General features: G+C 35.7%; 1 protein-coding gene and 1 long non-coding RNA gene across 3 annotated transcripts in view; both read right to left on the bottom strand.

Moving 5' to 3' along the window:
* pitpnm3 (PITPNM family member 3) overlaps positions 1-26,309 on the bottom strand; it is a 168,645-nt gene that overhangs the window by 115,593 nt on the left and 26,743 nt on the right. For both annotated transcript variants that reach the window (XM_087282506.1, NM_001446847.1), the window contains exon 2: positions 17,057-17,152. In XM_087282506.1, the coding sequence (XP_087138632.1) occupies positions 17,057-17,152 (96 nt within the window). The remainder of the gene's footprint in view (positions 1-17,056; positions 17,153-26,309) is intronic.
* Positions 17,341-24,343, bottom strand: LOC147833691 (uncharacterized). Its single transcript, XR_015509554.1, has 3 exons — positions 20,601-24,343; positions 18,973-19,458; positions 17,341-18,906 (listed from the first exon to the last, which is right to left on the bottom strand). It is a non-coding gene; the product is annotated as an uncharacterized LOC147833691 (long non-coding RNA).

Consider the following 26,309-nt stretch of genomic DNA (forward strand, 5'->3'; position numbering starts at 1 on the left):
CCGGCAGTTACTGAGTCGTGTCGAATGGAGAAGTGCTTAGAGAGAGAGCAGGAAGAACATAGATCTTCTGAGGTGCAAAATGTGCTTAGTACAAATAAGAGCAACGACAGCAGCCTGACTCCTGAAGGAGAAAAAAAAACACCTAATTCAGTAAATAAAGCACACAGACTGCACAAGGGTCTGCCGCTGAGCATCAGTGCAAAAGGATAACAGCACAAAGTCAGAGCTAAAAGGAGGATAAAAAAACAACAAAACAAAAATGTGGAAATGCACTCTCAGAAAGAACAATAGATGAGCTAAGCAGAATAATTTCCTTTTAAAGTATCAAGCGTAATGTGCACCATTGTGAAAAAATAACTAAATGCAATGTAGACTGGATACACTGCAAAAATGATTTTCTTAATTAGAGTTTTCAACTTGTTTATAGTCCAAATATCTAACAATTCACGTATCAAAAAGCCTTTTCTAGACAGTGGGTTTCAAGTAAGATAATCTAAAAACAAGTTTATTTTCCTGAGCCCGTGCACTGGCAAATTATTTAGCTCATTTAAAAGAAAAACATATTTAACATGTACTTAATTAAAAAAAAAAAAAATGTAAATGCTTCTTGATTTAAGATATTTGGACTAGAAACAATGATAATACTTTACAATAAGATTGTATTAGTTAATGTTGGTTAATGCATTAGTTTACTAGAAGTAACAATAAACAACACATCTGTTAAACTTTAATTAATCTTAATTAATAATAACCAAAACTTCTTATTGTGTTATCTAATGCATTAGTTAATTTTTCTAGTTGTCCCAACTTAATTATTCTACTTCTCATGACATGACATTTTTCTAGGTTCAAGAACATCATTTTTCTAGTTGCCCAAACTTAGTTATTCTATTTACCCCAACCTAATTTCTCTAGTTGCCTAAGTATTCTTATTCTTATAACTTTATTTTTCTATTTTCCACAAGTGCATTATTCAAGTTGCTACAACTTAATTTCTCTAATTAGCAAAATGTAATTATTGTAGTTTTGTGTCTATTGCTGAATCTGAGTCATTGTTTTATATTTATTATCTTGGACTCAAACAAGCACCCTTCTTGCTATGATGTGACAGTGCTAACCACTGACCCTTACCTAATGTTAACTAATACAACCTTATTGTAAAGAGTTACCGAAACAAGACAAAAACTCTACGAAAAGCATTTTTGCACAGATCTTGCAAGATCCAATTACACATTTTTATGACTGTCAAAATAGAGAGAAAATAAGAGATATAAATAAGTATATATACTCATAAATTATATATATATATATATATATATATATATATATATATATATATATATATATATATATATATATATATACTTATAAATAAGAGAAAATCAAAAGCTTTATTATTTAGTTTTTTACATTTTTAGACCTGACAAAACATGTACATGTACATACTGTACATAATTACTTTCTTTCACTTATACTTTTATTTTATAATACATTTTAATAAATTTTATATTAAATATTAATAATATTAATAACAACAACAATCAGCTATATTAAAAGAGCATGTTTATATGTCAATATTTATCGTTTTGGCTTCAGTGTAGGATGAATATAAAAATCTTATGCTGTAAAAGCGATGAGAAAATGTCACTGGATAGAACAATATAACACAATATGCAGCCCTTCTTTCAACTAATTGACAGTGATTTCACTTAATAAAACATTATTAATGCAAATTATTATGTTAACTCATAGAAAAGTCTTATTAATTGCATAACAGGAACATTGCCCACAGCAGGAGATCTGAAGTCTGACTGTAATTAAAGAGTTTAGATGCAAAAACCTCTAAATGCCATCTGAAATTCTCCTCTAAAATGAGCATTTCTATCAAGCTCCTGTGTGTATGTTCAGTCATATCACTTCTATGGCAAAGATTAAGTCCTTTTTCTGGTCTTTAAAGTGAAATATCTCAACATAAACAAAGAAGGCATGAGAAAAATATCCATTTTCGAAGGAAACTCTTCAATCGTCCTAAAATGTATAGTTGAATGAGAAACGCTGTGTTTGATGACTGCAGCAGCGGTGCTGTACAGAGAAGAGTTTAAAGATTGATCAGACAAGTTCTCAGTAAATTTTAAGTCTCAGTAAAATTCAGCTGACAGTCTTATGCAAAACAATGTCAGAGAGGTTGGAGATGTTATTTCTTGATTCAGCTCTTCAAAGTACATAAATAAAATAGTCAAACAAAAATGTCTGGAAAACAAAACATCTACAAAAATAAGTCAACTTCACCAATCAAACATCTTGACCCATCCTTAATAATAAAATATGACAAATTCCATTAAAAAGATTTATTTTTAATATTCCTCAAACTGCTTTCAGAAAAGTGCAGTACAAAAAGAAGAAGTGAAGTGCTGGTGGAGGAAAATAAAAGGTGGAGAATCATTGTGATTGTAGGTTATTAAGAGATCTTTAAAAAATAATAGAAGGGAATTTAAATGGAATCTGAAAGTGAATTAAAAGAATCCTGGAAAGGCCTAGAGGCAATGACTTCATGAAAGCACAGGGTTCGTCCATTAACATTCTTCAACTCTGCTTTTACTCTTAAATACAGAGAGAAATTAGAGTCAAAGGACAAATCCATGTGGGCTGAGGGATGGTCAAATTCACAGGTGAATCTGAGCTATTTCCAGCTCTGTGCCAAGTCTTCAGTATATAAAACAAATTAGCACCCCAAACTTGCCAGGAGCAAATCTGCTATGTTTACGTGTTCATAAAGATAGAAATGATTCCACTTGTATTGTTTTGATGCTTGAAAAGCCCTTCCCATCTTTGACCGACATGTCAAAGCAACCTATATACTTTAACAGAGCAGAGGATGTTTGGCAAAATCACAGCTTCAGTCCTCATTCACTTTTACTTTATGAAAATAGATGCAAAACTGGTCAGTCAAATGCTGGGAAAACCAGCTGCGTCATATACGAGCAGGCTTCATTTTTCACATATTTTGTTCAGCTAATACTTTTTCCATGACCAGAACATGACCGTAGATGCCTGTGGCTGTTTAAAGCAAAGAACATAAGACTGCGTTGTCTGTCTAAAACAGTTTCAGAAAAAAAAAAACAGTATTTTCCTGGAAAATCATCCAAATGAAGGTCCATGTTTGGTTATGAAAATACTGACCTTCTTCTCAACATAGTGTTGCAACCCTGGGATTTAAAAGTCCAACATATATACAATGATGAAAAGGATTTGCTTTATGTGATCGCCTTTTAGGACAATAAAACATTGTCTCAGTACATCACAACCTAAAATGAACACTAAACAGATGATCATACAGTATGAGACCCTGGATCACAAAACAAGTCTTATGTTTCACTGATAATTTATATAATTATCAAAAATATACATTATTTATATAGGGCAAAAATAATTGTAAAGATTGTCTTCCTTGCAGAAAAAGTGTATAGTGATATTTGTTTCACAATTACTATGACAGTAGTTGTTAAACATACATCACAACTTGCTATACACTTTTTATACACATTACTTATTTACAAACAAACTTTCCATGCCAATTTGCACATAACAGCTGCACATACAACGTTGTATATAGGCAAGGCAAGGCAAGGCAAGTTTATTTATATAGCACATTTCATACACAGTGGCAATTCAAAGTGCTTTACATAAACAGTAATAAAGAAGACAAGTTTAGGAACATAAAATGCAGACAATAAAAATTATTAAAAACAGATAAAAACAGATTAAAATGAGTTAAAATAGGTTATAAAAGAATGAAAAAGAAAACAAAAAACATAATAGTGCAATCTGTCGGATGTAGCACAGTGCTCATACAGTAAAGGCACAGCTAAACAGATGTGTTTTCAGTGTCGATTTGAATGTGCATAATGTTGGAGCACATATAGTAATATACCTATACAGGATATACCTAATATACCTATAATATAACCATACACTTCATTGGTTGCTTCTATTTTAAAAATACATTTATTATCTGTTTTTTGTCCTGTCTCTGTAATTCTGTTTCACGGTAGAAGCTGTCGCCAAAACAAATTCCTCATGTGTGAACATACCAGCCAATAAAGCTCTTTTTGATTCTGAAACTTTGTAAACTTCCTACTAAATGTATCAAAACTCAATCTTTCTTTAGTAATGTTAATTAAGCACTTCATATAGACAAATTTAAAGGATATACATTGTATTTGTATTCACACTGACTATTGCAAAATTGAACCGAAAGAGACAAAACATGAAGTTACATTTATGATGCATATATTTGCAAGGACTCTTTTTAAATGTTCATCTTTTCTGTGGTCTTGCTCATCTTGTTTTTTGGATGGCAGCATTCACACTTCAAATGAGCAGCACACTTATAGAGTAATCCTGTACAATACTAATGTACTGTAGCTGGTTTTAATAGAACCAAACCTACCAAGTGTAAACACACCTTACAATGCCTAAATTAATTATATTCATTCAACTTGTTTATGTAAACCATTCTACTAAACCCACCCAGCAGGCACAGGACGTCAACATGACGTCAGATTGTCATTGCACCCAAATGCCGTGGGGACGTTGTATTTTGTTTGGTAAAGAAATTCGACATCAGTGCAACATCCAATCTAAAATCAACCAATTATCAACGTCTAATGATGTTACAACTTGTTGTTTGGACGTTACCACTATGACGTCTATCAGACATTTGATTTGTTTGCCATACCTGACAAAATAAATGTCAGTTTTTCATGTCAATATGATGTTAGTTTCAGATGTTGGCTCAACGTTGGATTTTTTTAACTATCCAACACAACCTAAATTCAACCAAATATCAAAATCATTTGACGTCAAATTTGGATGTCAAAATAATGTTGTACTTACACTGGTTAGACATTGAAATTTGGTCACCTGACGTCACAACCTAAATCTAACCTAATATTAACATCTTATGATGTTGTGCGCCTGCTGGGCTAATTCCAAGATGGCGTTCTCAAATAAACAAGGGTTATGTAGTAAAAATGCAAGGAAAGAATTTAAACATGCCTTTTTAATCTGATAGAGGTTATAAATAGAAAGTTTCTTAGTTGATTTGTCAGTTCAGATGAATGTTGTGTGTGAAGAGCCCAGGGCTACACGACCACAGAGAACAATCAATGCGGCAGAAAAACACTTCAGCTGAAAAAGAAAAGCCTTTGTAGGTAACGCTAATCAATTAGCATTAGCACTCACAATGAATGACTCCGAATGCATGCTGCAATCTGTCTCCAGCTGGAATTTACAGAGTTTTAAATGAGGGTCCGATCTTATTTCAGACTATTCAAATGGGCTCTGTTTAGGCACACTCTGACAAATCTCATTACTCAAACGCATACGCTCCAATAACAGAGCGGAATTAACCTCCTTAGACATTTGCCAACATCTCAGTAAAAATGGTCCTGAAAGCACTCATTCATAATCAAAACGGCCTTGCCCTTGAAGACCCTGTGACATTACTTAACAGGCACATACTGTGTTGACGTAATTCCTTTCAAAAGGGGAAATTTGGACATGGGATTTTGATTGGCTTGTCTGTTATTTTTAAAAACTTAACTACTATTCAAAATTATTTTCAAAGTCAAAGTCAGTTTTATTGTCAATTCAACCACATGCACAGGACATAAATAGAATTCAAATTGCATTACTCTCAGACCCTAGGGGCTTAACATATAAAATTAATAAAAAAGTACAATAAAAAATAAATAATTAAATGACAATAAATACAATTAGATATATAATGTAATCTGAACTATAAGTAAAGAATAAAAATGTGTAATTAACACAATTACATTTATGGCCATACGGCAAGGAGGGATTTTCTTATTGTTTTAACAGAACTGTATTTATTTGATCACTACAATAAAACAAGGAGATGTTATTTAAATTTAAAATACAATTTTGTAACCTAATATATGTTACCCTGAACCAACAAGTGTCATTTTAAAAAAAATACTACTTTTATTGATGTATACTGTTAGGTTATGATGCAATCTACAATCTAAGATCTAAATACTGAAAAAACTCACATTTAAAGTTGTTTAAGTGTCTAAATGTAGGTCTAAATGTAAACACTAATCAACAATTTTGTTTTGGTATGTTCATGGACAAAATATCTTCATGGAGCTGATCTTTACCTAATATTCAAAAAATGTTATCATAAAAGAAAAATCTATTTACAAAAAAACACAGGGTTTATAGTCTAGAGTCACATATTTAAAAAAAATGCCTATATACTCATTTTCAAATTCTTAGACAAATTTATATATAGGTCATGGTTTCTGCTACATTCATTCTTCCATGGTGGGGCGCCACACCAAAATTGATCCCGCCATGGCTACATTACAACTTCTCATTCAAATCATTCAGTCCTGTTTTTTTTTTTTTTTTTTTTAAATAGCGGGTGATAATCGCACCAAAACGTATTAAAAGGTAAGTTAATTATAACAGCGCAAACTTTTCTGTAACCGTAGTAGTGCTGTGTGTCATTTGTTTAACCCTTTAAGGTTACGTGCTGACCTGACTGACTGACTGACAGGCGCATGATGCGTGAGGCCAGCAAACACAACGTATAGCCGTTTTACTTTACTTCAGAAAGCATTAATGCCGTTCTGTAGGTCTATTGGAGACATTCATAAATATTCCCAGCAAATCTAATAAATGTTGGAGACATACTTGTATTGCTACATAAACGCACTAAATCACACTTCAGCAGCATTTATTTGAGAGCGCACAAGAAGATCTGCGCTCGAGCAGTGTATATTTGAAGGGGCGTGGAAGATGTTTTGTGCACAAGCAGAGGAAATCAGCACGCAAGATTTGCATGCAAGATTTGCATGCTTGTAAGCTATTACATAAATGTGATCACTTGTAATACTGCGCTCACGACATTTGTTATTGAAAAAACGCCACATGTAGTTGGTAGATCTGTGTAAAAAAGGCCTGCCACCACAGCTGGAAAAAAATCCTAGAGGAAACACTGTAGGTATATAAAAAGTGCATGTGATAATAATAAAAATTCATTAATTTATTATTTATTTTCTTCTGCTTTTCAAGGGCTAGGTTGCAGGGTCAGCAGTCTCAGGAGAGAACCCCAGACTTCCTCAGCTGGCTTCTCTCGATGTGGAGGAGCAGCAGCTCTACTCTGAGCTCCTCCCGAGTGACAGAGCTCCTTACCCTATCTATTAAAGTGCGCCCTGCCAGCCACCATGCGAAGGAAACTCATTTCGGCCTCTTGTATCTGACATTTAGACCCAAAGCTGACCCAAAGCTCATGACCATGCTCATGAGCTGCTGCACCTCAATCAATCTCACGTTCCATCCTTCCCTCACTCATGAACAAAACCTCAAGATACTTGACTCCTCCACCTGGGGTAAGATGGCAAACCACCTTTTTCCGGTGGAGCACAATGGCCTTGGAGGTGCTGATTCTCATCCCAGTCGCGTCACACTTGGCAGCAAACCGTCCCAGTATAATAATAATAATAATAATAAAAATAATAGTAATTATAATATATATATATATATATATATATATATATATATATATATATATATATATATATATATATATATATATATACGTACATACATACATACATACATACATACATACATACATATATACATATATACATATATATATATATATATATATATATATATATATATATATATATATATATATATATATATATAAAAATATAATAATAGTTGTTGTTTTTTTTTTTCATAATGAATAGGTGGCATGAATTCCTTTTAATTTAATTGTACAGTAATTATTTAAATTTCAACCATCAATTCATGATAATGACACATCATGTGTCCTGCTGAGGGAAACGTGTTATGCCTACAGAATAAAATCCTGTCTCTGCATCCTCCAGACTAGAGAAAATTTCTATGTTGCGACTTGAAGGAGCTGAACCCAGCGGATATGAGAAGCATGGACAGGGCAAGTGAAAGGGGCTCATGTGTCATGGAGGTGAAGACAGGCTGACAAAGCTGGAACCGTGATGAGCCTCAATTTCCCTGCCGTTCGCCTCTCCGATCATCTCCAGCACTCAATGACTGACAGAGGTCAATCGCACAGGTCAGTGAAGAGGAGTCAACAGCAGGCACAGAGTATCCACACAGACCCAGAGCCATATATTCACACATACACAACCTGTGGGGTTTCACAAGCACACCTCTGCAGTGTCACTGGCACAAAATCCATTAAGTTTGCACTCCAGGCCAGAACCAAAACACTTGACTGCGGCTCTTTCGACAAAAGTGATTGCTAAACAAACACTCAGCAACTACAAAACAACATTTAAGTGGGCACGACGTTTCTTTTGTCATTTCTGCAAGAGTTCTCACAGGTCAAAACAAGTCAGAAAATGACACTCAAGCTGAGGCAATTATCTGTGATTGCTTTGAATCGCGAATCCGACAAGTTTAATTGTTTAGAAAACTACACTGAGAGCAAAAACAACCTCAGCGTTAAAGGAGTTGTTCACCTAAAAATAAAAAACCTGTCACTGTTTACTCACCCTTGTTCAAACCTAGTTCTTTCTTCTGTTGAACAAAAAAGGAGATATTTTGAAGAATGTTGATAGTTGGCACCCTGTGGGTCCTGTCACACACCATGGCACAAGTGATTTTTCTGCTAGTTTCAACCTAATGGAGATATAATAATCATGTCCTATAGCTATGTTGTTCAAATAACAAATGCATTTTCACTTTTTCACAACATTTGTGTGCCCATGGGTATGCTGGTCACAAAATGAGATGTGCGAAGGCAAATTGTTGATGCATTGCTACAGTATGTAGAGGCAACTGAAATAGAGTAAAAAAGCTGGTTTAAGCCGAAGGCACAGTGTTTTTGTTGTTGTTGTTGTTGATGTTATTTAAAGTTTGTTAATGATATGTACATATAGGAAGGTATACAGTGCACATAAATGTTTATAACACACACACATGGGTGCGCAGCAGCACACAAACATGTTTTAATTAACGCCATCTCACAGCAATTTGTAACTTTTGGATTTAGTGAATAATTTGTATGAATTCGTACAACCTCATTCGTACAATTTACTATGATTTTCCTATCCCCCAGAAAATCATCCAGTGCCATTCCTCCTTTTAAAAATTGTACATTTTCGTATGACTAAACATGTACAAATTCATACGATGTAGCAACTAAACTAACAAAACTTTAAATAGTTACGTTTCCTCATAAGATTGGGCTGGTTTAGATATGAAATAGGACCAATAGCCCCCTAGTTAAGTTTGTTGATACATATACATACCATACCGCCTCTGAGATGTTCACAACAACCCAAGTTTGATTCTGCCAATCCTTCCTCTCTCTCTGCTCCCCATGCATTGTTGTCTCCACTCTCCACTGTGTAATCAATTAAAGGCAAAAAACCCCCAAATAAATTATAAAATGTGAAAAAATTATCATCATCATCTACATAGATATAAAAACCACCTCCTCCCGTGCCTTCTTCACAGCAGGGGGCTTTGGTGGAATCCGACTCATTCTGCTGCTGGTCTCCTCATGTCCTTTAACTTCCATTTCCTCTCTAGTAAAGCATTCAGTTTTTCTGCTTACAAAGTCCACCATGAATAAACCATGGTGTGACCGCAAACCACTCTTATTAAAGGGAATAGAAGATGAGACTTTTATTGGTTTAATGCATGTCACGTCCAAAATGCAAGCATAACTTATTAGGAGAAAAAAAGAGAAACATTTAAACCACGTGTCAAGAGCGGCAACCATTTTCTCCATCTGTAAAATATCAAAAGTGAATTCTAAAACGGGGTGGCATGGTGACTGAGTCATTAGCACTATCATCTCACAGCAAGAAAGTCGCTGGTTCAAGTCCTGGCTGAACCAGATGGCATTTCTGAGTGGAGTTTGCATACTCTCCTTGTGTTCGCGTACCTCTGCTTCGGTTTCCCCCACAGTCCAAAGACATGTGGTACAGTTGAATAGTTTATGTGTGTGAATGAGTGTATGGGTGTTTCCCAGTACTGGATTGCAACTAGAAAGGCATCTGCTGCGTAAAACATATACTGGATAAGTTGGCAGTTCATGCCATTGTGGCAACCCCTGATAAATAAAGCGACTAAGTCGAAGGAAAATGAATGAATGTATGAATTCTGACACGCAAATGTGCTGTGTCATACTCTTTAGACCATGCGCTCACAGTATATCTTTAAAATAGAGTCCATTGACATCCATAGTATTTGTTGCACTACTAATGATGGATGCCAGCAACCTGTATTCTTCAAAATATCTTGTGTTCAACAAAAGAAAGGACCTCAAAGTTTTTAAATAAGCTAAAAATAAATACTAAGAAAACAGAAGAGATGGTATTTGACCCAAAATGTATAGGTGACCATCGTCAAGTTGTTGTACATGACCATCCTATTACTCAGTCAGAAACCTATAAGAACATTTACATTGACAGTTCCTTTACATGGAAAACACACATTGAGTGGGTTTGTTCTCGTTTACACCAGAGATTGTATTTTTTACGGAGGTTGCGTATTTTTGGGAATTAACAAGGAACTCATGATGTTGTTTTATAAAGCAGTTCTTGAAAGCATTGTTAGATAAGGTATCACAGTGTGGTTTGGCAACTTATCTGTTCAGTGTAAATCTAAATTGATGCATCTCTTAAAGACAGCATGAAAAATTGTTGGGCACGATGAATATTTTAATCCTCAAGTTTTATATGAGAACTGTGTCCTCAATCAGGTGGACTGGATTGTGAAGGATCCAACTCATTTTTTGTTTGCACATTACGAACTGCTTCCCTCTGGTAGAAGGTATATAGAGTACCAAAATTAGGTTAAACCGTTATAAGAAATCTTTTGTACCTGTTTCAGTGGGTTTATTTAACAAGAGTCTATCTTAATTAGCATTATACATTTTGTAACTGTTGTATTTTGTATTGTTTTTATTGGTTGGTTTTTGTGAATAATATACAATTATTATTATTATTACTATTATAATTATTATTTTCATTATTATTATTATTATACTGGGGCGGTTTGCTGCCAGGAATATGGCGATGCCCATAACAAATTTCCTGTCAAGGAATCATGTTATTTTTTTGGATGTTCCTGGACATATGGCATTTTAAATTATTTTAAATCAGAAAGTAAAAATATTACTACAATTTGAAGTAATTGCTTTCTATTCATTTCTATTCCAGCAGAATTTTCAGTAGCCATTGGTCTCAGCATCACATGATCCTTAAGAAATAATTCTAATATGCATTCAGTGCACATGAAACATTTCTTGTTCTTATCAAAGTCCTTACTTTTGATCAATTCTGTGTCCTTGGAAAATAAAAAAAGCATTAAATGACATAATATTTTAAAATTAAATAAAAATTTAACCATTCATACTAACTAAGCGAAGGTAATCAAAATAAAAATCTCTATTTATAACGCAATTATATTTAAATCTTTTCTGATAAACAAAGAAAAATAGACTTAGTAAGATAAGAGCACACTGTATACACTGAAATGCAACCACTGACAGTCCTTAGTAAACAGCTTAATGCTGGTCCCTCTGTGGCGACGCAGTTCTGTGCTCAGCATATTCCCTGTAATACATTGTGACAGTATAATGCATTTTTTCAAAGTCCCTTTAAGGCAAATCGTTTCAGTCAATGGTCATCCTAGTAATGCATTCAGACAGTTACTTTCTTTGTGTGCAACAGTGTCACCATAGTGTTCCAGTGTAAACAAACTCTGCCATGATCATTTAAGAGTAATGCAAATTACTATTTCAACAGCTGTCATATTGAGTCTCCTAATTCATGCTAACCCTTTTAGGTCAAGATAAAGCTACAATGGTGAGAAAACAACTTGCCTTAAGCTCAAAATCTCACAAAACGATCACAAAAATATTTTAAAATATTACTTTTATCAGTGTTTAAATCAGTCAATATTTTTCAAAACCATTATTTTTTAAGATTCGTTATGACTAGAAGGATAATAAAAAGCATTGAAATATAAACCTTTTACAAGATTACACAAATGTCTCTTTTATGATGCCAATTATCAAATTTAAAGGGATAGTTAAACCTACATTTTTTATTCATCTTCAAGTTTTATGAATGCTTTTATTCTGTTGAAAACAAAAGCACATTTTTGATGAAAGCTGAAAACCTGTAACCAGTGACAACCATTGAAGGAAATGAAAGGTGGTTACTAGTTTCCAGCATTTTTCAAAATATTTTCATGTTCAACAGAAGAAAGAAAGTCAAACAGGTTTGGAACAGGTAATGGGTGAGTAAACAATGAACATATATACACTGCATGTGGATCCTCAACTCCGTTGTATACTGGCTATGTTACATAAATATACACTTACCTGCCACTTTATTAGGTACAACTGTCCAACTACTTGTTAACACAAATTTCTAATCAGCCAATCAAATGGCAGCAAGTCAATGCATTAAGGCATGTAGCCGTGGTCAAGATGATCTTCTGCAGTTCAAACCGAGCATCAGAATTTGGAAGAAAGCTGATTTAAGTGATTTTGAATGTGGCATGGTTGTCAGACGGGCTGGTCTGAGAATTTCAGAAAATGCTGATCTACTGGGATTTTCATGCACAACCATGTCTAGGGTTTACAGAGAATGGTCTGAAAAAGAGAAAATGTCTATTAAGCGACGCAAATATGGGCACAAATGCCTTGTTGACGCCAGAGGTCAGAGGAGAATGACCAGACTGGTTCCAGCTGAGGGAAAGGCAACAGTAGCTATGTTTCCACCCACCTATTTTTATGCGCATTTTGCATATGCGCATAAAAAGGTTGATGGAGAGGCCAGGATGCCCATGATGCGCAAAAAAACATATGCGCATAACTGAGCAGGACAAACTTTTTATTCGATAAGAAAAGATGAGCATAAACTATGATGGAACCCCTTTTTGATTTTGTTATAAGAGATCATGTGATGATGGAAATGTGTGTGAATGGAAAAACCAGCAGGCTGAGCACACTGTAAATCATCTGAAATGTTGTTTTGGTAATTCTAAAACGCCTTACTGTTTAAGTTTTAGCCTTGTGTTATTATATTATTAATGACCTCCAGAATCAAGAGCGTCTGTACTCCGCATCTGACACCCTCAATCGCCACCGTGCGTTCACTGCGTGTCAGGATTGCCTTCTGAGGCGCAGGTCATTTATTAAATTAAGAAAAGATTGATGCAGCTTCTCCTACTGCAGCAAATTCAGTTTTTACTGTTGATATTTGGCAACAGTAAAATCAGGAAGTGACGATTTTGTTTGCTTTGACTAGTTGGATGGAAGCACTGCTTTACTTGCACGGCTTTTATGCAATAAGCCAGTTTTGCGCATAAAGTTCATTCGCATTTTTGGATGGAAACATAGCTAGTAACTCAAAAACCACTCGTTACAACTAAGTTATGCAGAAGAGCATCTCTGAACGCGCAACATGTACAACCTTGAGGCGGATAGGCTACAGCAGCAGAAGACCACATTGGGTGCCATTCCTATCAGCTAAGAACAAGAAACTGAGGCTACAATTCACACACGCTCACCAAAGTTGGACAATAGAAGATTGAAAAAACGTTGCCTGGTCTGATGAGTCTCGATATCTGCTGCAACATTCAGATGTTAACATCAGAATTTGGCATCAACAACATGAAATCATGAATCCATCCTGCCTTGTATCAACAGTTCAGGCTGCTGCTGGTGGTGTAATGGTGTGGGGGATTTTCTTGGCACACTTGTGGGCCCATTAGTGTTGTTGCTGACCATCTCTTTATAACCACAGTGTACCCATCTTCTGATGGCTACTTCCAGCAGGATAATGCGCCATGTCCTAAAGCGTGAATCATCTCCGACTGATTTTTTTGAACATGACAATGAGTTCACTGTACTCAAATGGCCTCCACAATCACCAAACGTCAATCTAATAGAGAACCTTTGGGATGTGGTGGAATGGGAGATTCGCATCATGGATGTGCAGCCGACAAATCTGCAGCAACTGCGTGATGCTATTAAATCAATATGGACCAAAATCTTCAAATTTCCTTTTTGAATTTATGGTGTGAACAATTAAGGCAGTTCTGAAGGCAAAAGGGGGTCCAATCAAGTACTAGTAAGGCGTACCTAAAAAAGTGGCCGGTGAGTGTATAAAAAAAAAATCAGACACCAATCCTTTTAAATGGTAGTGTACATATCACACAAAAAAAGTAGTTCACCTAAACGAAGCCTAATGAAGGTTACAATACACATTTGGTAACTATTTGGCATTTTCCCCATTCTATTTTGCTGTAACATCTGGACTTTAATTGAGGTTCTGTTTTGTGTGGCAAAGTGGGAGGCTCATTAACAATGAATGCGAAATGAATGTCTCATGAAAGATAGATGTGGAAACACGCAGGTTTACTGATTGCATTATACACCGCTACAAATCAATCTTACATTTTTTACTAATGCGTTGATGTGCAATAAGACAGCTCATAGGGACTACATGAAACAACTGCAGTGCAGAATAGAGCTCATTTTATCTTAAACACTAAAACAATCAAAAGCAACTAATTTGTTAATTCGCCTCAAGAGACGATGTGACCTTGTTCGCACGTCTAATGGAGAATCACCAGTTTTAGTCACACCTATATTCACTGGCAGAATGCTAGCGGCTGTGCTGGGACTCAACTACAGGTTTGAACAGCACAGCATTATGCAATAAACCTCTGCACACTTACTGTATCTGCTCTTTTCACATTTAGCCCTTTGGCATGTATGATCACAATGGTGAGATTAGAAAGTTCAGTGTGTCATGTGATTAGCTGCTGAATTCAAATCTACTTCCCCTCGTTGGCTGGCGAAAGACATGAACAGATCACAACTTAGATCATACAGTAGATCACAACTTATCAGTGTTTTCAGTCACGATTTTTTGGTTTCAGACAATAAATAGTTGCAAAATGATACATGCTGATGTCAATGGAGACATTCATAATTATCATTTTACACATTGTCTCTGACTATGGTCTATTATCATATCAGATACTCACTATTAGATTACTAAAATGCTTTCTTTGTGCTTCTCTGAGTTAAACAGACACTTTTTCATGCATTTGGAGAGAAACTGATGCATTTATGTGATTTAAATCCAGCAACTCTAATCTCTCCACTGCAACGCATGTCAATGGCTATCACCAATGATTAATCAAATAAGATGATCACTATTAAGCAGTTTAAATGACAAAATGTGTCCTTAAACATATTTGAGAATCAGAAAACCGGTTATTTCACAAAATAATTTTGTGTTTTATAAATATTTGCAGCTCCTGTGTTTTTGTTCAGTTGTTCCATTTTAAAGGGCATGAAATAACATGTTCTTTTCCATATAAGTGATATTACTTAACATGCACATAGGAGCGTAGGAAAAATGCTAATTTTAGAAGAAAAGTCATATAGGCTGCAGTGTGTTATGTAATAAACCTGACGCTTCACTATAGAAATGTGAAAGTTTTGCATTCTAAATAGGGTCAGAAAAACAACATATGTGGGCGGGTGAGTGAAAGTTTGTGTGAACGTTTTAAAGTCAACAGTGGCAGTATTTAAGTTGCTAATACTCTTTACACAAACCACTGTGTAAGATTTAGTGATGCATGTTATTCCATAAAAAACAAGACTGCCATACAGTACTTATTTCATGCATGTAGTATAAAATTACTTAGATTAAGTAAACTAAATGGTTTGTGACAAGATGCTGTCCTTGCACATTAAGATGCTTTAGATATTAGAGTCAGCAAAATGTAAATGTTTTCTATAGGGGAAAAAAAGATAATGGAAAGGTGTGATGCTGACACATGCAAAGAGAAGCTCTATGAATTTAGGAACAGGAATTTGTTTAATGGTGACTTTTTTGCTGTTAATGCAAATCCTGAGTTGTTTAATGTGTGGCCTTTAACTCGCTTGCAGGTGCAGTGATACTTAAAATGAACTGCCACATTATGCTGATTTAGAACCCGGTCATTCCTTCTGTCTATTCTATTCTATTCTATTCTATTCTATTCTATTCTATTCTATGCTATATTTTATTTTTACATTTTTATTATTTATTTATTTTATTTTTTAATAGAAATTTTATTTTATTTTTAAAATCTTTTTCTTTTTTAAACTAATTTATTCTATTTAATTTTATATGTTTCTTTCTTATTTAAAATTTGCTTTATTTTTATCTTATTTAAAATTTCTTAATTTCTTTATTTCTGTATTTAATTTTATATTGTTAAATTCAAATATAGTAATCAACAAGCTAATTAATCAAAAACCTTAAACCAATAAAATAATTTTATATCTTCTTTTATTTATTCATCGATTTTGAGTTCTGAAAATATTTATAATATTTTAATTAATATAAGAATCAAAACATGGAGGAAAAAAGATGAAAAAATGTGCAAAAGACATGCTGTTTAACAAACAAAAGCATCTGAACTGATGGGGAAAAAATGCTGCACCACAAAAAAATTTTCAAACATCCACAGCAAGACATTTTCAGAAGTGAATTGAAGTTTTCAGCAGGCTAGAAATGTTTTTGTTGGACACACAACCTAGATTTTACAATTACGCCTGCATTTTCTGTATCGCAGAAATCATACAGCCCTGCTGATTTGTAAAGAGTTGCTATTTAGACCCCACTACAGCAGATAAGATTAAATCAAGACTAGTTCAGAAAACGGTTCAATCACACGCAGCACATCACCACAATCTACATCACAATAACAGAAAGCCACAGTTTAGCATTTGGATTCATCACAAGAAAAGCCTTCAAATCTATTACTTTTCAGCTGCATGCTTCTGAGGAATACATCCACAATGATGTATGGCGCCTATAATACATATTATATGATGGACATAAAAAGAAAGGGTGCAAGAAAGAGAGAGGAGGAGAGCACAGATGCCAAAGAGCCGAAGTCATCAGGTTATTATAAAGGGTGGGAAACCAGTGACACTTACCTCTGGCATCAAAAAACTCATCATCCGAGCTGTCAACAGATTCCTGTGCGATGTTCTGCATGCGCCAGTGAGAAGCACTGTGCTTGCGGAGGTTCGCTAAGGGAAAGAACAAGAGAAAGATATCATCAAACCAAAGGTCACAGGTGCTGCGTGCAATTACCAAGCATTGTGTGACTAATTAATTAGACCTGCAAGATGACAGCATTATTTAATATTACAACGTGAAAACATCTAGAGGAATGGAGCATTTGGGAATTAATTACAAGCATGTTTTTTTTATTATTAAGACTGGCTAATGTGGAAATGCGTAAAAATTGAGATCATGGAAATTCAAATGAGAGTTTATACTAAAAGAGATAAAAATAGAAAGCTTTGTCATCATTTACTCTCTCTTGAATTCTTCCAAATAGTTCTGTTGAACACGAATGAAGATATTTTAAATAATATTAGAAACTGTTAAACACTGATATCCATAGTATTTGTTTTTTTTATTGTCAATGTCAATAGTTACTGGTTTCCAATATTTTAAAAATTGTTAACTATATTTTTTAAGATGTCTTGTTAGAAGTTATTTCTATTGATCTTAAAGCATATTGATCTAAAGTATTACATTGTTTCAGTTTATATGGCCACTTCATTAGAAACCGCTATTCACCTGTGTGGTCAAGACAACCTGCTGTTCAAAATATGAATAAGAATGGGGAAAATTGCTATAAAAGACCTTAAAATTGGCCTGTTTGTTGAATTTCAGAAAATGGGGCTACTGGAACTATCATGCACAACCATCACCAGCTTTACTAGTGTCAGAAAAAGAAATAGATAAAATTGCATGCTGGTGCGAAAGATCAAAATAGAACCACACTCATTTCAACCAAGGTGTAAAGAAAATCATCTCTAAACACACAATTAATTCTTTCTGGGAAAACCTTGTGCAATACTGAGTGTGCTTCACACAGGTAAGTGGGCTTGACAAACCACCTGTAGATGTAAATGGACTCTCACCTCTCTAAATGCAAAACACTATATTCTCTGGCCACTTTATTAGGTACACCTTACTATTACTCAGTTGGACCCCCTATTGTATTGCCTTAATCCTTAGTGGCATAGATTCAACAAGGTACTGGAAATATTCCTCATAGTTTTTGGTCCATATTGACATGATAGCATCACACTGTTGCTGCTGATTTGTGGGTTGCACATCCATGATGTGAATCTCCCGTTCCACCATATCCTAAAGGTGTACCTAATAAAGTGGCTGGTGAGTGTAGATGCTTTCCTATAAACACTCTGTTACAAGGACTCTATAACAAATAATACAAATAAATCAATTATAGGTCACTAAATACCATGAATAGTTCAATAACAAATAACAGAATCAACAAAAGTGAACAAAAATACATTGGAAAAGGTTGACTGTCAGATGAGTCATTTTCTGCTGCAACATTCTGTCGGTATGGTCAGAATTCGACATAAACACTATGAAAAAATGAAAATGGAAAAATTCCATGTTGGTGCAAGAGAACAGAATAGAACCACACTTGTTACAACCAAGGTCTACAGAAAAGCATCTCTGAACACATAATTAATTATTTCTGGGAAAACCTTGTGCAATACTGAATGTGCTTCAAACATGTAAGTGGGCTTGACAAACCACCCGTAGAAAATGGACGTTCACCTCTCTAAATACAAAAGACTACATTCTCTGGCCACTTTATTAGGTACACCTTACTATTACTGGGTTGGACCCCCTATTGCATTGCCTTAATCCTTAGTGGCATAGATTCAACAAGGTACTGGAAATATTCCTCAGAGATTTTGGTCCATATAGACATGGTAGCATCACACAGTTGCTGTAAATTTGTCGGCTGCACATACATGATGCAAATCTTCCATTCCACCACATCCCAAAGGTGTACCTAATAAAATGCGGGTGAGTGTAGATGCTCTTTTTATAAACACTCTGTTACAAGGACTCTATGACAGCTAATACAAACAAATCAATTATAGGTCACTAAATAAATAGTTTAATAAAAAAACAACAGAATCAGCAAAAGTAAACAAAAATAAAGATTGACTGGTCAGATGAGTCAATATTTGTTGCAACCTTTTTACGGTAAGGTCAGAATTTGACATAAACACCATGAAAGCATGGACCTATCCTGAGTAGTATCAATGATTTAGCCATGTTTGGTACAATGATTTGGGTCATACTTTCTTGGAAAGCCTAGGGTTCCTTATTACCGACTATGCCCTGTTTAAACGACACAATCTACCTCAGTGTTGGCATTTACCATAGGTAGAACCAGCATTACAAATTTTCAAAGAGCTTTCCTAAAAATGTCAAACATTGCACCAGGTAGTTAAAGAAATTCATGTATCCACCAGGCTGGTTGTCCAAACTCCTGGGGCCTCATGTACGAAGACTTGCGTGGAAATCTTACTAAAACATTGCGTACGCACAAAGCTGTAAATGTGCGTACGCAGAAAAAAATTCAGATGTATGAAACACTGCGTACGCCGAATCTCACGCATATTCTTTTGTACATCTGAATGAACGTGAAACTGAGCGCAACATGCACGAGCACAAAACCCCTCCCTGCCTCCTCCCCCGTATGAATATGCTAATGACTATGCTAATGGCAAAACCCAACGAAAAAGCAACGGCAAAATCAAGCAAATAGAGAAACTTTGAACAGAATGTGAATTGGAGGTGCTGCTTTCGGAGGTAGACCGGAGAAAAGCGGTGTTATTTGCAAGTTTGTTCTCCGGAATTAACAACAAAAGAAAAAAATAGAGTGGGAGAGTTTAGCTGATGCAGTTAACACAGTTGGGTCTGAACATCGCACTGAGTGCATTAAAAAAGAAATAGTGTGGTTTATAACTGAAAAATGTTGCAGTACCCTTAGCAGTCTCAGTGGCGCACCTCATAAGAAGCATGTGATCACGTACTGACATGTTCGAGCATAATCTCGGCTCGAATCCAGCGTTTAATGAATTCTTTATTTTTTTCCCCGCTACATATCAGATTTTGCCCACTATTTATCAAGAGAAAGACAAGTAGGAATCATCAATAAGTTTGTGCATCATATTTTATTTGCACATTTATTGAATGGAAATGTTTCTGATTCACGCATGCAAATTCATCTTCAGATAGTGTCTTTATAGCAATGTGCGTGCAGTAGATAGCTCAGATTACATTGGGAAAACAGGCGACCGCTGCAAATTGTGCTTTAATGTTTAGCTGGTCAACTGTATGGTATGGAAATCTTACATACCTACTATATGAACCCGTCTCATAAAGCTGCCATTGCAAGGCTCAGACACTTTGTAGAGAGGAATTTAACACAACTGCCTCTAGGAGTCGCCAATGGAAATAAAACAGACACGCACAAAAAATGTGCGTACGCCTGCCAGAAAGCTGCCGTGAACCTGCGCACATTCCCACGTTCAGTTCATTGTTAGTAAATCCAAACGTGAGCGATTCTGAGCGTGAAACTTGGCGTACGCAAAGTTTTTGTGCGTACGCAGCGTTGATACATGAGGCCCCTGGTTCCTGGTTGTATTTGCACTGTCACAAACAACTATGAAAGGATGCTCCATGGCTTGCAGCAACATTGAACGTAGTATTCAACAAATCAACAACTGGAGGATGTATGTTGCCATGACCAAGCTGTGATTCGTTATAGATTTCATGATAACAGAGAAAGAAAATAGTCATATAACAATGTAATTAAAAAAGACAAAAAGATCCATTGAAAAAAGCACACAGCACAGCATGTAAAGGTTACAAATAAATGCCACTAACATGAGCTTTTTGTTTATGAATGTCTTGTAAAACTAAACAACCTGTGCTGGGGTTTTGTTTGGCCTGGAATAGTCCAATCAACATACACTTACATCACCCTTGGTTCAGTTTGTGCTGTAGGTCAGACTCGACTTTAAAACAGGAACTAATTTAGTTCCCTTAAAAGTTGAACAATGCAAAATCTGGTTTCTTCCACCTCTAGTCTTAGAAACTGTGAAATTGCTCCTCCTGTGCAATATCTAAACAGTGTGGTATGACACCTTTTTGCTGTTAAGATGACATCTGAATTACATTCTGTCTTCAACACAAAATGATTCTCCCAGCCAATTATGACAGCTACTGCATTACCTATTTTTGCACAACTCATTAGTACAGATGGCATAAAAATGATCGTCACCAAATTATTTCCAACGGATGACATGCTCACGAAGCGTTGTCACAATAATCTGGGCCTTTTGGAACAACGTGTTCCAATAATCATTGGAGCCCTGGGCTGTTTAAATCTAAAGTTAATAACTTTCTAATCTAATGACAGATAGCGGCAATAATGCAAATTACAAATCAGCATAAGTCAAACGAAAGTTATCCTCTCCCAATCATATTAAGTGGGTCATGATTTAATAATTATAGATCTGCGTCATTGTGAGTGAACATATAGTGATGGGGATTTTTGACGCTTTATAGCTCAGCAAATTGCCTCTTTTACTCAAAGCATTAAATCATTTTGCATTATAAGTAATGTAAATCCTCTAATTCATGTAGTCGGGCTTAGCAAGCTCACTGCTGCATTCATATGGCTCAAAATCAAAGCACACTGAAACAAGTACAACAAAGAAATCCAACTGTAATCGCTTTCAGAATTTCATTTGTATTGATTCAGTTAGCAGAAGTGACTTACTAATGAAGAAAAATGCCAGCACAAGAGATTAATCATGAAGAACCAATATCAGCATGCCATCCTAAATGACTTTGCGCACTTGGTAGGCATTACTTGAGAAGTGACACCAAAGCTGTCAAGTTCTCATCTCCGTGACGTCCTCTGCCTGGATTCTGTTCACTCTGCTCAAACTATAAGGTCTCACCTTCCATTACTGGGGCTCGCTGTAGCTGCACTGTTTTTATTCGGTCTCTTTGACTGCTGAACCCTGACATCACCATGCAGGATTTAATGAGCTTTTCATCTCTCCCACAAAGCCAGCGGGTCAAAAGTTGGCACTATTAATGCGCCCTATGGAGATGAGTATCTCAGCCTTCTGAGCTTTCCATTAAAATCATGATGCATTTGACAGCAGCGTCAACAGCAATCTGCTTTCATTCCCAGGGCCTTTGTCTGGACCCTACTGAGACCGCAGCACCTTCCAAGTCCTGCCAGACGACGTCTAGAGATAAGTCACCATATGAGCCATCACTGAACTTCATGAAGGTATTAAAGAGCTTTAAAGTGTTGACATTATGTAGTGAGTATTTACACACTGCAACCACACAGAAAATGTTAACAGGGAAACTGTGCACAAAAATTAATAGTTCAGTAAATACCTTACATATAATTGGTTGTTTATTGTCTTTTATTCATAAATAGTTTTACTGAACATACCATGGCACTGTCTTTACAAAAAAAAATAAAAAATAACAAAATTACAAAAAATAAAATATATCTCGGACAAAACGGTGAATTATAGGATACCTAATTAACTGCACATTACATTAAAGGTAACATTTTCAGAGCCCAAACTATTAAATTCAACTGCAACTTATTTTAAATTACGCTTGTTATACTCCAATTTTTGTTGAAAAACAATCCATACAATTTTTTTGGTTAGGTAAATTGTTTAGGTAAATTATCACAGATGCCAGTGATCCAGCAGTTGCAGATTGCTTGAAAACATTCACTATTACCTGAACTGCAATTGTGGCACTGAACTGCACTTCATTTCCCATCAATCACCTTACACACACACCAGTTGCAGATCACTGATTACTTGCACACAGCTGTAGCTCATGAAGTTTGATTAATTGGACTGTTTATACACTTCACTTTGACAAACACTGAGTTCTGTTTTCTGCAAGCATTTCAAAATGTTATTTCTTTATTAGCCTTTCCATGTTTTCGACCCATGTTTTGTTTATTGTTTATCCTGTTTGCCTCCTGCACCTGCTTTTGATCACCCCCTTTGGATTGTTTATACGCTCTACCTGTTTTGGATGTTGCCTGCCTGACAATTCTCTTAAATAAACTGCATGTGGATCTTCAAGTCTTTTCTATATATTGGGTACACCTCCGGTCACCTTATTAGGTACACTTGTCCAACTGCTCAATAGCACAAATTGCTAATCAACCAATCACATGGCAGCAACTCAATGAAAACCTCAACACCATGAAAACATGGATTCATCCTGCCTTCTATCAACGCTTCAGGCTGGTGGTGTAATGGTGTTTAGGATATTTTCTTAGCACATTTTGGGTCCATTAGTACCAATTGAGCATCATGTCAACGCCACAGTCCACCCGAGTACTGTTGCTGACCATGTCCATCCCTTTATGACCACAGTGTACCCATCTTCTGATGGCTACTTCCAGTAGGATAACGCGCCATGTTATAAAGTGTGAATCATCTCAGACTGGTTTCTTGAACATGACAATGAGTTCACTGTCCTCAAACGGCCTCCACAGTTACCAAGCCTGAATCCAATAGAGCACCTTTGTGATGTGGTGAAGCGGGAGATTCAAAATCTCTAAGGAATATTTCCAGTACCTTGTTTAATCTATGCTATGAAGGATTAAGGCAGTTTTGAAGGCAAAAGGGCGTTCAACCCAATACTAGTACAGTGTACCTAATAAAATGGCCAGTTAGTGTATAATGAATATAAGTCCAAGGATTAAGTATTGTGAAAGTATTTGTTTTTCCATATTTTGGACATCCATAGTAACTGGTTGCCAACGTTTTAGTAATCTATCTAATAGGGTTGAGCGATGTTGACCAATTTGGCATCGTTCGATGTCTAACGTGAAACATAACGATGGAAGATGCCATCGTCGTCAAAGGCAGGGAGTGAAGGTGGTTGTTAAATATCAGTTAATTCATAACGAATTAATTAATTGTAGCCAACCGTTTTCCCTTCCTGACCCATATGGTCTTTGCTTTACCCATAACTAAACCATAAACAAATAAAGTTACAAACAAATGACCACCTGTCAATCACTTTTTTCCGCGGGACATGAATAAGCACAGTGATCTGGGTCGTTCTAATGGCTTTTCCCACAGCTGGTGGAGAAGACGAGAGTTTGGTTGGAGTTCACTGTAGTGCATACATTTTCATTGTTTTTTTTACTGCAAAATCATCCTATGCGTGTGCGTGGATTTAGGAGACATTATGCAGAATGCATCTTTGCACCTAAAAACGCCAAACGTAGCACTCAAGAACAGATAAACAATTGTTATGTGAACTTGCTGAAGTAAAAAAGCCTGCAATGCTTGCCCTGCCTTTGTGCTCTTCTTATTAACTCGCTGCTCTAGAATTGAACGAAAGATTGGTTAATATCAGCTGTCAGTCACTCAGTCAATGCCTTCTGCCTTTAGATGACATCAGTTATAACCGCGAAAATGTGAAGCGCTGAAGATGAGAGAATGAAAATAACACTGACAGATTTACCTACAGTTACTGATAATGGCACATCTTATTAGTGATCATGTGCTGAATGTTAATCCAACATTTACACTTTTCCAAGAGTGGATAAAAGACTTCCAATGTTTTAAGTCTGCTATGAAAATGACTGAGGCCATTTACTGTAAAGTCTGTGGGACAGGGTTTGCAGGAAACAGCGGTTGCCACTGAATCTATACATTTAAAGCATGAGAGGTATACTGTAATCCTTCATTTAATCCTCACGATGCAGTCAGCCGTGCAAGCGGTAGCTCTATGTAACATTTAACACAGCTCATGAAAAGACCGTTATTGCTATTAAGATGACATGCAAATAATAAATTATATATCAATATAAATGTGGGGAGGGGCGATGGATCACGATGCCGGCTCAGCATCGTAAAGTTTGTTGGTGATGGACGATGGTATCATCTATCAGCACAACCCTACTATCTAATCTATCCTATGTTTATAATCTACTATAGTCTTTAAGTGTGTTTAACAGAAGAAAAAAACTCATAATGGTTTAAAACCTTTGAAGTAAATGGAGAAAATAATTATTTTGAATGAACTATGACGTTAATTTTTACGAGGTCGTACAAAAGTACAAAGAAGTCAATGGAATTCAATAATGAAAGGTATTTTCCATAAAAATGTCAAATGATGTGATGGATTTTTCTACATGCAGTCCATTGTAATGACTGACCAAATTACTTTCAACATGACGTAACATGTCATAGACCTATAATTACCCTAAAACTCCACTTTGCGATCATAGCAGTATGAATACTCAATTAATTAACATACATAAGCAGTGGTAATCACAAAAAAGACCAAGATGCATGCAGTAGATTTTAAATATGTTGATGGAGATTAAATGCTTTTTCCTTTGGGACACAGGAGGGCAGGGGGGACTGTTTCATTAATGTCGTCTAAGCATTGAGAAATGGCTTTTAAAGCTTGCTAAATAGATTTACACAGGAGATAAAGAGGCGCAGATTATTCTGAATGAGGGAGTCCAGTGAGGCTCGTCTTGAGAGACGGGAGGGTAGACATAACCTCGACTCCTGCATTAAAGCATCTCTAATTGAGTCTATTCAGCGCTCCCATTTTCACATTTCTAATCACATTCGTCTATAAATCACCCTGGAATGCAGGCTGAGAAACAGGAAAGGTTTACATTTTTTGGCTCAAGGAAGAACGCATTGGAAAACATCAATGGTTTCAACTACTAACAGAGGTGGTCATGGTTTCACAAGCTATAATCAAAGAAATATTAAAAATCACTGCATAGCTGAAGCGAGATGGATCTCATTACTAGTGGCATCGTTTGGCTGACTTCACTCTGCCAAGTCATGCAGGAGATGCTTTTGCACTAAAACAGCATAACAAAAAAATCTGGCTGAGAAAAGAATGTACTTCAGCCATGAAATTGGTATGGTTTCAACAATGATACATTTGCAAAAACAAATAAAAAATACATTTAAGTTCTTCAGTTTCTATAAAAGCACACAAAGAGTGCATCATTGGGCCCAAGGTAAGGACAGCATGTGTGATTTAACTTCTGTTAAATTGTGTCTTCAACTACAAGGGGATTAGTTGAAACTGAGTGCAAGCTCAAAGAAAAATGTTCATTTAAAAATACTTAATGCTCTTATAAAATTGGGGTTTGATTAAAAACTAAAATTAAGTTTTGAGCTCTTAGAAGAAATCGACTTTCAATTCATAATTTCCTTCAAACCTATGTGCTTTTAAACTAAATCTACTATCATGCATAAGGAATGAGGACTGTTTAAATGTATCTTT

The sequence above is a fragment of the Danio rerio genome, chromosome 15 (genome assembly GCF_052040795.2).
Source record: "Danio rerio strain M-AB ecotype USA chromosome 15, GRCz13ab, whole genome shotgun sequence".
NCBI lineage: Eukaryota > Metazoa > Chordata > Actinopteri > Cypriniformes > Danionidae > Danio > Danio rerio.